Raw genomic sequence first — 12,105 nt, forward strand, 5'->3', positions numbered from 1 at the left:
TGGGCCGAAGTAGAACCCTTGGCAACCATTACTGAGGCAAAGATAGAAGACTTCGTGTGGAAGAACATCCTTTGTAGATTCGGCATTCCCAATGTGATAGTCACTGACAATGGGCGACAGTTTGACAACAAGAAGTTCAGGTTGTTCTGCTCTAAGTTCAACATCAACTTATGCTTTGCCTCTCCAGCTTATCCCCAGTCTAATGGACAAGTTGAGGCCATCAACAAAATAATCAAGCGCACTTTGAAAACCAGCTTGGACAAAGCTAAAGGCTGTTGGCCAGAATTTGTACCCCAAGTTCTTTGGTCATATCGCACTTCATATCGGACTTCAACAGGAGAAACTCCATTCTCACTTGCCTTTGGCACAGAGGCGGTTGTCCCTGTTGAGCTCGAGCAAGCAACATTCCGAGTCCAGAACTACATTCAAAGTGAAAATGACAAACAACTCACCCTCAACTTGGATTTAGTCGAGGAACACAGAAACCAAGCTCACTGAGGAATGTCGCCTACAAGCAGCGCATCTCCAACTATTATGACTCTAGGGTCAAGCCTCGTTCTTTCAAAATAGGAGACTGGGTCTTAAAGAAAAGATTACTCTGCGACAGAGTCCCGAGTGAAGGCACACTTAGTCCAAACTGGGATGGACCGTATGAAGTTATTGGCATCAGTTGCCCTGGCTCTTACACACTTAGAAGCTCCGATGGCAAGACCCTTGGCCATCCATGGAACGCTGATCACTTGAAGTACTACTACAAATAAACTCACGATGTACAAGTGTTGAGCTATAGCCGTTCGGCATCCTATGTAATGAAGGCCATTTGGCAATGAATTCAATAAAGAGGTAATTTAGCCAACTCAGCCCTCACTCTTTTACATTCCTAGCAATGGAACACTCAAGTGTTGAAACCTCAAAGCAGATATATCCAACACGAAACAAAATCTAAGTATGTATCGACAAGACTATACAAAGAAAGGAACAACCAAACAAGGGCTTATATCCAAACAATAGATCTATTCATACATAGCCAAACATGCATTAATAATAGTGCAAACACTCATAAACACCGAAAATCCAAAACTCTCAAGCTTATAACATGGGCACATGTTATACACACATCAGACTACTACATCCAGAATACATGCAGATAGTAAAGACACTGCTATTCATTCTCATCTGAAGCCGACCCCCTGGCAGTATCACTCCGCGTCCTACCATCATCCTCTGCATCCCCAAGACCCTCTTCACCATGCTGAGTCTGTGCATCAGCACTACCTTCATTATCAGACTCATCTTCGCTGCTAGGATCAACAGCAAGGACAAATGTCTCGCCCTTTCGATGATGCTCATCTATATCTTCGTGGTATTTTCGAAGAATGCTCCCATCATCATAACGATCAAGGACGGCCATCCATTTCCTTTTTTCAAAGCGAGCTTCTTGAGCACAGTGGGGTTTAATAGCAAGATGAAAGGTCGAAGAACTTAAGTATTCTTGCACAGCAGCCTCCCTTTCAGTTGGAATGCTCTTCTCCAGTTCAGAAATCTCAACTAAGGCACCATCCAATTCTCCCCTAACCTTGGATACCTCCAAGGTAGCCACCTCCAACTGTTTTTTAGTTGCCTCAAACAATTTCTTAAGCCTTAGGTTCTCACCATTTCGCCTTTTCAAGCTCTCCATGGTTTCGTCCTTCAGTTGGAGAGCCTGAGTCAAAAGTCCCTTATTCCTTCGGGCCTCGTCCACAAGCTGCTTATTCTCCTTCAGTTTTGCCTTGTACCGCTCAACCTCTTGCAGTCTGTCGTGATACTCGGCCATGACCTGCATGGCAAGACGATTATCACTACCTAAATAATGATAATAAAGAGGAAAAAGTAAGGAAATGACAAAGTAACACTCACATATGAAGACAGCTTCAACATCCGGTCACAATCCGATTCATCCTTAGCTAAGGGCTCTCCGAGCTCATCGAAGGCGAATCGACGCCCTGCCAAGCAATTGTTGATATCCCCAAAATCCTTTGGCCGCGTGGCAACCCTCAAGTCCTTCCACGGGACACTGCCAGCTCTTTCCTTGCCTTTCCCCTCATGGCGGGAACCAGGATCACTTTCCTGGACAGTGTGCTCCATAGTAAGAGGAGGAGGCAACAGTCGACTCCCTTCTCCTGCAACTACGGCAGCAGCATTTTCAACGGCCTCGACTCCAGTCTTATTAAAGGCAGGCCCCTTAAGGACCCCATCTTGGGACTTAGGTCTAACGGATGGTTCCCCTCGGAACTTATGAATTTTCTTATGCGGTAGGATGTCTTCCGAAGGAACTAACACTGGTGCTTTCCTTTTATGGGTGCTAGTCCCTGTTTTCTTGCTTACCTTCTCCACTGCATAAGGAAAATCAAAATAAGAAATACAACTTTCCAAATAAAGTAAGGAAAAGAGCAAAGTTTACATGAAGGGTACAACTTACTCGATCGTCCCTGGCTCTCGGAAACTAAGGGTTGGAAACCGTACCGACGAAATAAGGGTCGTAGCTTGCTTAAGTGTCTATCCTCTTTGGGCACCCTCAACACCTTCTCTATGTCAGATAGCTCCTGCCCAAACAGTTTGATGGTGCCCCGCGTCACTACATGAAGCAAAGTGTTAGAAGCAAGAAAAGACCACAACAAATAGCAAATAGTACGAACGGTTGATACGTTACAACCTACAGTCTGGAAGTGAGTAAGCACACGTCGCTCAGGCGTGACACCCTTATCATACTCCCAATCATTATACAGAAAGCACCAACGGTTTTTCCATGTGTAGTATGCCTTTTTCTTACCATACACAATACGCTCTCTCTCACTCCGACATGCACACTCGGCATAACCAGTGCATGATTTTGCTGGGCGCATCTTGTAACAGTAACGCCACTGATGGAAGGAAGGCTCACACAACCCACACTCCATCCAAATGATATAAAATCCAATCAAAGTATCCCAGAAACCAGGATTGAGTTGCCCAGGTGCATATCCGATCAAAGATAACATCTTTTGCAACCACGGATGTAAAGGTAGTCTCACCCCTAAAGTCAGTAATATCTGGGTGTAGAACATAACATGACCCTGGGGAGGCTCAGAAGGCCATTCTTCATCATGTACCAAACGTATCCCTACACTACGAGGGATATTACATGACTGCCTTAGCGCCTCAACCTGCTTCTCATTATCTAACAAGTTATTCTTTAGATGGTCTGCTGTGAACTCAGAGCGAACTATGGGTATGGCATAAAAAACAACCCCCTCACCCAACGCCATGGAGGAAGAACTAGCAATGGCTAAAGTTTGACGGTTGGGAAGATCATCCAATGTTTCTCTAGTACCGGACTCTAACAAAGACCCTGAAGACTCCGACATTGCAGACTCAGACTTAGAGCTAAAGCTAGAAGAGCCCTCATCACTAGAACTTCCAGGCTCTGACATCTACAATAAGAAGAAACAAATTCTATCACTACATGCATGATCAAAACATAAGGAAGTTCCTATATTACCCACATGAAGATGGTGCAAAGCGAGGCCGGAACCCTTCTCAATCAGAAAGCAATCCGTCTTCCACAGTCACTACAAAACAAGCAAATGAAGACCGTGTCAAGCGCCAAAAAAAAAAAAAAAAAAAAAAAAAAAAAAAAACAGCTTCATCCGAAAAGCTTCACCCGAAAAGCTTCACCTCCAAAGCTTCACCCACAAAGCTTCACCCAAACAAAAATTCACCCGAAAAGCTTCACTTAAAAAAAAAGCTTCACCTACAAAGCTTCACCTCCAAAGCTTCACCCACAAAGCTTCACCTAAAAAGCTTCACCCACAAAGCTTCACCCAAAAAACTTCACCCGAAAAGCTTCACTTAAAAAAGCTTCACCTACAAAGCTTCACCTAAAAAAGCTTCACCTAGAAAGCTCCCTCTACATACTTTCACCATCCAAGCTTCACCATCAAAGCTTCACCTAGGAAGCTTCATCTACAAAGCTTCATCTACAAAGCTTCACCATCAACGCTTCACCTAGAAAGCTTCAACACAAAACCTTGCTCCAAATAAACAAATTTTGTTCACAAAACCCAAGATGCCCTTGAACTTGTACAAAAACACTTGGGTAAACATAAACATTTTTTGTTTTACACCCACAAGGGCCCAAAATCTTCTTTCTTATTTATTCACTTATATATGTTCCCAAACATATTATAATAGATCAAACAATAATTCAAAGTCCAAAATTTAGTTATGGACAAAAATACAAGCAATTCACCAGTACTGAAGTTGCTACAAAAACTGGAATCTTCCCCAGCCTAGAAATCCAACAAAGCTTTGCCTCCTTTTCTCTATCAAATTTTTGCAGCTGCTGCTTTTCTCCAATGGAGCTGAATTTTGGACACCCTCTAGTTCTTGAGCAGATGAACAACTTTCAAGAAGGAACCATTTCTGTTTGAGCCACGGAAATTAAAGTGTTGAAGCTCCAAGCATGACAGTCGGATTATTGCAGATTTCGAAGCTGCTGTGATGTTTCGAAGATCTGGAAATATTTAACCATTAGTTCATTCTGAATTTTTGATATGTTATGAAAGAGACGATGAGGAACAACTTCAATGAAGAAAGCATGCTGATCTGAGCAAGAGAAAATGGAGTTTCAAAGCTCACAACAAATCTGACGGGTTGACAGAAAAATAATAACCAGTCACTCATCATACCTGGATTTCTGGAGTTATACTGCTCCGAGGGACCTCAAATTTGGATATGTTGTAGTTCACAAGCTGAGGAACAACTTCAATGAAGAAAGCATGCTGATCTGAGCAAGAGAAAATGGAGTTTCAAAGCTCACAACAAATCTGACGGGTTGACAGAAAAATAATAACCAGTCATTCATCATACCTGGATTTCTGGAGTTATACTGCTCCGAGGGATCTCAAATTTGGATATGTTGTAGTTCACAAGTTAAGGAACAACTTCGATGAAGCAAGTATGTTGATCTGAGCAAGAGAAAATGGAGTTTTTGAAGCTCACAACAGGTCTGACGTGTTGACAGACAAATGATGAACAACCACTCGTCGTACCTGAATTTCTAGAGTTGTACTGATCTGATGGCTCTCAAATTTGGATATGTTGTCGTTAAGGAATTAAAGAACAACTTTCATGCAGACAACTTTGTGATTCCTGCTACAGATGATGGTCTTATATTGAAAACCAATTCAGGGTGTTAGGGGAAATGAAAAACAATTCCACCAAAGAAACATCATTATGATGTTTCATCATTATGGTGTTTTCATCATTATGATGCTTTCATCATTGTGATGCTTCCATCATTGTGATGCTTCCATTATGATTGTAATGCACCAACGGTTACACCCTCTATCATAGCAGTATGTGTGTGTATCTCCCTATAGTCATCATGTGCAAGACTATCGTAGTCAGATGGCTTTCCATAAAACAGCTACCAACCGTTACACCTTCTGCAATTCCACTTATTCGGGCCTAGCAACCTTCATAAACAAAATATATGAAGAAAAAGTCCGGGGCTACCACTTAGAAAACAAAAGAATGAAGTTTTGGTACTTACGACATGGACTATTAGCAAGACACCTCATTCGTCAACTCCCTCGACTAGAGACTTGGGGGACTCCCACCATATGCTACTACGCCTTGGTACTCAAAAGTTCGTGACTACTCAGTGACTTGGATTTTTCAAGTCTCCAACCGAGAAGTTTTCCTCACTCGGGAAATTAAGGGAACACTACCTCAAACTACATGCTTCACTCACAAAGCTTCAACAATACAGGTTTCAACAAAAGCAAAAATTCAAAGAACTTTATGAAGAAGGCTTTGGTGTATTTAACACAATATGTTGAAATGAAGCAAAGTTTATTTATTAATATTTTCGATAAGCCGCAAATATGTACATATACATGAGTCAAAATAAACAAACAAAAGGGAGTCTTCACAAAGGTTGCTTAGGGGAAGTCTCAGCAGTCGGTAAAGCCCCAGAAAGAGAAAGCACCGGAGGGTGGTTATCCGGAGCCTCAGTACTTGATAAAACCCCAGAAGGAGGAGGCATTGGAGGTTCATCATTTGAAGCTTCATTACCAGGTACAGCCCCAGAGGACGAAGGCAATAAATGCCTTTGGAACAAACCCACAAACCGCTGATGATCAAGTAAAACCTTACCATCAGATTCCTTCATCTGGTCAAGCTTCCTCTTCATGTTTGTAGCATAGTCATGGGCGAGCCGGTGCAACTGCTTATTCTCATGCTTGAGCCCTCTAATCTCCTGTTTGAGACTCATCACTTCAGCAGCCAATGATTCAACTTGGCGGGTTCTAGCAAATAGGCGTTGGGCCATATTAGACACAGAACCTGCACACTGAACACTAAGAGCCAGAGAGTCCTTAACAGCCAACTCATCAGACCGTTTGGAAAGTAGTCTGTTATCTTTGGGAGTGAGAAGGTTCCTGGCCACCACTGCAGCGGTCATATCATTCTTCATCACAGAATCCCCAACGGTAAGAGGACCAGTAGGGGATATGAAGGATGGACGCCATATGTTGTCTGGAGAAGGCGTGGCTGTCTCTTCTCCAAGGTTCAGGTCAAAACGACGGTCGGAGGGTCCAGACATTTTCAAATGTGTTGAAGAAGGAAGAGGTCAGACAAATCAAGATCTTAGAAGTGCAAGAAATGAGCTTCTACTGGTAGAGATTCAGGTGTGCTGTGGAGCTTAATGCCAGCCTCTATAAAAATCTGCACTCGACGGAGCTTCAGAAATCGAAGAGGCGTTTGCTTTCTCAAAAGCTGGGCTGCTCAGAGACCACGAGGGCCGATCTCAGAAATCGAAGAAGCACCTGCTTTTTCAGCCTCGTCAGCACCTGTCACATGCACAATCAGCTTTGCGGAAATTACGGGCAATCTGTCGAAGATTTCTGGTGAAGTAAAAAGCACGTGAATCTTACTGTTCAATCACCGCTCTCCATATGCACCATCAACTCCTCGGGTACCACATATAACTTTGTCAAAGATCTCTGACAAAGTTTAGGCACGAGAATTTCGAAGTTCCAGCTACCCTACTATTACCCATAAGGGTAAAGGAACAGCACCACTGCTTGACAACTGGAAAGTCCCTATGTGTGTCGACCTCCGTGTTTTGCGGCAAGACAGGTTGGCAAGAACGTCCAACCTTTACTCACATTCGAGAAAAGACTCCCAACATAATTACTTTCTCAAAAACCGGAGTAGCACCGCTTTCCGAATCTCGAGAGTCAGATCATCGACGGGATTGCTTGTTCGAAAACCGAAGAGGCACAACTCTCAGAACTTCGAGAGCCAGATTTCCTTAGATAAAGCTTGTCTGTAATCTTCACACGTAACATCAGCTTTCCAGATACCACATACCACTTTTTCAAAGTGCTCTGACAAAATTAAAACACGTGAAGCTGGCAGCTCCCACTACATTGCTGTGACCAAGAAGGGTAAAGGAATATCATTACTACTTGTTATTGGGAAATCCCTATATACATTGACCTCCCTCCTCAACGGACAGGCAAACCTGCAAAAATGCTTAACCCTTTCTCGCATTCGAAAAGGCACCCTCAACATAACCTCTCGAAATACTCAGCTTTATTTCCCCCCGATAATACCTCAGCAAATAAGCCACACCAAGAACAAGAGTATCTCATATCATCAGGGTCGAAAGCAAGAGTATCCCATATCATGCTTTCTCCCTATCTTTGTCTTTGTCCTTGTCCACACCTGCAGGACAAGGAGAAAGAGAGCAGTCAGTCGGAACCTGAAATCAAACCTCCAATTTGGAACTGACTGCCTGGAGCCTTTGCCTGGTTGCTTACTTAGCATTGCTCTCGAGTACTCATCCTCAACTGCTGTCAAGGTCACGAATTCCACCGGCAAATACCTCATGACAGTTGATCAGATATTGGCTCTTTACACTGAAGCTGCCAAGCGTGGATGAGTCACTATGAAGGAATGTTCTGAAGGACCATTTAAATGCAAAGGTTGCACACCACTTCTGCCATGCAAAAGATTGAAGCAGAAGGTTCAACGGTGAGCTGAAACAGATCACTACAGCACGACACCTTTCCATACCACATTCATTATTCCGTCAACAGCAAAAGTATCCCATATCATCAAGGTTGAACGTACTCTAGATTTGATGGACTTGTTTTGACCCTCAAATTTTTGAGTCGGCCTTATACACTGAAGGGCACCAGAAAACCCTCCAGCACAGTTCAAGAATAAGCCTGTGGAAAGTTACTTCTTCAAAAGCAAAAGTATCTCATATCATCTCTTATCCATTTGCTTCTCCTTATCCTGGCAGTTGAATGAGAGACAAGGAGAAGGAGAACAATCAACCGGAAGCCGAAGTCAAACCTCTGATCCTGGGTTGCTTACTTGGAAGTTTGACTGCTTACCTTGTCTGTCACCTCTTTCGGCAGATCTCCTAGCTCGGCGACTTGGGGGACTCCTACTATAGGGTTTGTATCACACTTGACTAAGCCCGAAACTACAACTAAGCTTCAAGTGAAATTGATACATTACCTTGTGCGTCAACATCAGCTAAATACACCATTCCCGGATGGAGGAAAGGTACTTCCAGAGAAGGGCAGATGAAGATCAGACCACACTTCGGTACTTAGAAGTTTCGTGATTACTCAAGGGATTGGATCTTGCAAGTCCCCAACCGAGGAGTTTCCCTCACTCGGGAACTTAGGGGAGCACTGTTTGTACCATACTTGACCAATCCCGAAACTACCGAGCACCGGCCAACGCTATACTGTCAAGGACCCAGAAGAGTTCCCCTCCGACCAGGAGGCCAATCACTACTCGACACGTGTCAAGATTAGAAGCCAATCAGAGCGCAGCACGTGTCGACATCAAGAACCAATCATAACATGACACATGTCAATGTGACAAAGCTACAAGTTTTTCTATAAATAGGGGTCATTCCCCCACAATATTGCCTAATGCCATTTGTGTTAAATCATTCACAAGAACTCACTAAATTGAGAGCTTGATCCCTTGTACTTGTGTAAGCCCTTCACTACTAATAAGAACTCCTCTACTCCGTGGACGTAGCCAATCTGGGTGAACCACGTACATCCTGTGTTTGCTTCTCTGTCTCTATTCATTTACGTACTTATCCTCACTAGTGACCGAAGCAACCAAGCGAAGGTCACAAAACCTGACACTTTCTGTTGTACCAAAGTCTTCGCTGATTTTGTGCATCAACACATGTAAATTAAGTATGCATTCTTAATCGACATACAAAAATAAGTTATCAATCAAGCAGTTAAGCAAATTAAATCACAACTCAAAAATCACAACTGAAGGTAATCAATTCATATTACAAATATATTCATGGCTTTGAATTAACCTCTAGCTAAAATAAATTTAGTTACACATTATTATCAAATTAAACCAAAAGTAGAACATGGGTTTGAGAGGATAAAACCAAGAAAAATGGAGTGAAGTTTTGCTCTTTGCCGTGCTTCTGTGCTTCTGCCCTCTGTGCTCTGTCCCTTCTCTGGTTTCTGCTCCTCGTCAGTCTCTCTCACCCATCTGCCCCCCTGGACTCCTTCCTTTCCGCCTTCCCTTCTATCTCCCTCTCACCTCTCCTTTCTTTCTATATTTTTTTTCTCTTCTTTTTTTTTTCTCTGGCAGCCTCGCTGCCTTCCCTTTCTCCTCGCTGCCAAAGCAGCCTACCTCCCCTGGCCTCGCTGCCAAAGGGCAGCGTTATTCCCCCCTTTCCGTGCCTTTCTATCCCTATTTTATTTCTTTTCTATCCCACCTAACTTCCCTCTATCCTCCTTTCTTATTTTTCTTTCTTTCCCCACTCAAACTGCGCTGTCAGTCTCTCCCCGCCAGTGCACCATCCACTTCTTCTTATTCTTCTTTTTATCTTTTTATGCCACCAGTCCGTGTCTCCCATGCCTTTTGTTTCTTCCACCTGCCTTACTTTATTTTATTCCCTTATTCTTTTATTTCTTTGCCGTTCCTCCACTACTTTTTCAGTCTGTGGCCTTTCCATTTGTTCTGCTGCATCACAACTCTACCTTGCTCTCAATGTATTTGTTGCTCTCTTCTTCTACAAAACATGAATCATGATTATTTTTCTTTTTTTTTTTAATTTTATTTAAAAGCTGATCTACACAGACAGTTTTGACGAATTTTTTACATAAAATTTCACTTGTTCTATTTTTATTTTCTTTGCATAACAAATCCTATAAACACAAAAATAACGTAAATAGCTCAAAAATATAAGGAACTAACTAAGAAAAGACGAGTGAATTCGAAGTAAAAATATGTATAAATATGATCCGATCAGTTGAACATGTAGTTGAGGTATTTATGGATGACTTTTCTGTTTTTGGGGATTCTTTTGACCAATGTTTGCAGAATTTATCTCTAGTTCTTGAAAGGTGCATTAAGACCAACCTAGTTTTAAATTGGGAAAAGTGTCATTTCATGGTTAAGCAGGGAATTGTCCTAGGCCACTTGATTTCTAACAGGGGTATTGAAGTTGATAAGGCTAAAATTGATGCAATTGAGAAGTTGCCACCCCCAACAACTGTTAAGAGTGTTCGATCTTTTCTTGGCCATGCCGGGTTTTACAGACGGTTCATCAAGGATTTCTCCAAGATTAGCCGACCATTGTGTAATTTATTGGCTAAGGATGCTCTTTTCGTTTTTTATGAGGCTTGTTTGGAGGCCTTCAAGAAGTTAAAGACACTCCTCACTACAACACCCATTCTTGCAGCTTCTAATTGGAGCCTACCTTTTGAATTGATGTGTGACGCATCAGATTATGCAGTGGGAGCAGTTCTTGGATAGCGGAAAGATAGGCTTCCCCAAGTTATTTATTATGCTAGTCGAACCCTTAATGATGCACAACTAAACTATGCAACCACAGAGAAAGAATTGTTGGCAGTTGTTTTTGCATTGGAAAAATTTCGTTCGTATTTAGTTGGGGCTAAAGTGATTGTTTATACAGATCATGCAGCTTTGAAATATTTGTTGTCTAAAAAAGATGCTAAGCCTCGATTAATTCGTTGGATTATTTTATTGCAAGAGTTTGACTTAGAAATCAGAGATAAAAAGGGTAGTGAAAATGTGGTGGCTGACTATTTATCTAGATTAATTATTCCCATAGCTTCCAAAGAGGATTCCCTACCATTAAGGGAGAGTTTTCCAGATGAACAGCTATTTGCAGTCCAATCCCGTACACCATGGTTTGCTGATATTGTTAATTATTTAGTTAAAGGTGTAGTGCATCCAGATTTAACATTTCAACAGAAAAAGAAGTTTTTATTTGATGTCAAGCATTATTTTTGGGATGAGCCATACCTATTTAAGTATTGCCCAGACCAGATTATTCGCAAGTGTATTCCTGAAGCCGAACATGAAAGTGTTTTAAAGTTTGCTCATCATTTTGCTTGCGGGGGACATTTTGGGCAGAAAAAGACAGCAGAGAAGATTTTGCAAAGTGGGTTATTTTGGCCTACACTTTTTCAAGATGCACATAATTGGTGCAAGGCTTATGATAGGTGTCAAAGAGTCGGAAACCAGTCCAAAAGGAATGAGATGCCCCAGCAAAGTATTTTAATTGTTGAATTATTTGATGTTTGGGGTATTGATTTCATGGGACCATTTCCATCTTCCCATGGAAACCACTATATTTTAGTTGCTGTGGAATATGTTTCTAAGTGGGTCGATGCCATTGCAGCACCAACTAATCAAGGATCAGTGATCCTGAAGTTCCTCCAAGGGGTTATATTTCCGCGTTTTGGAATTCCACGCGTTATTCTTAGTGATGGGGGGACGCATTTTATTAATAAACCATTTGCTAATTTGTTGGCAAAATATGGGATTAATCATCGTCTGGCTACACCTTATCATCCATAGACATCTAGTCAAGTGGAAGTTTCAAACAGAGAATTAAAACGCATTTTGGAGAAAACAGTTGGTTCAACACGTAAAGATTGGAGTTCAAAATTAAATGATGCATTGTGGGCCTACAGGACAGCTTATAAGACTCCTATTGGGATGTCACCATTTCGACTCGTTTATGGGAAAGCATGTCATCTACCT

General features: G+C 42.1%; 1 protein-coding gene and 2 long non-coding RNA genes across 3 annotated transcripts; all 3 read right to left on the reverse strand.

Annotated features, from left to right (window-relative positions):
• Positions 1-593: 593 nt before the first annotated feature.
• LOC139191005 (uncharacterized) lies at positions 594-2,141 on the reverse strand. Its single transcript, XM_070811504.1, has 3 exons — positions 1,897-2,141; positions 1,209-1,816; positions 594-732 (listed from the first exon to the last, which is right to left on the reverse strand). Exons 1-3 carry the CDS (start codon positions 2,122-2,124, stop codon positions 594-596), a joined length of 975 nt encoding a protein of 324 aa, XP_070667605.1. The 5' UTR covers positions 2,125-2,141.
• A 138-nt stretch (positions 2,142-2,279) lies between these two features.
• Positions 2,280-2,616, reverse strand: LOC139190583 (uncharacterized). The gene is made up of 2 exons (XR_011574893.1): positions 2,459-2,616; positions 2,280-2,372 (listed from the first exon to the last, which is right to left on the reverse strand). It is a non-coding gene; the product is annotated as an uncharacterized lncRNA (long non-coding RNA).
• A 1,791-nt stretch (positions 2,617-4,407) lies between these two features.
• LOC139190710 (uncharacterized) lies at positions 4,408-5,044 on the reverse strand. Its single transcript, XR_011575059.1, has 3 exons — positions 4,888-5,044; positions 4,707-4,804; positions 4,408-4,531 (listed from the first exon to the last, which is right to left on the reverse strand). It is a non-coding gene; the product is annotated as an uncharacterized lncRNA (long non-coding RNA).
• Positions 5,045-12,105: the final 7,061 nt, after the last annotated feature.

The sequence above is a fragment of the Malus domestica genome, chromosome 13 (genome assembly GCF_042453785.1).
Source record: "Malus domestica chromosome 13, GDT2T_hap1".
Classification (NCBI taxonomy): Eukaryota; Viridiplantae; Streptophyta; class Magnoliopsida; order Rosales; family Rosaceae; genus Malus; species Malus domestica.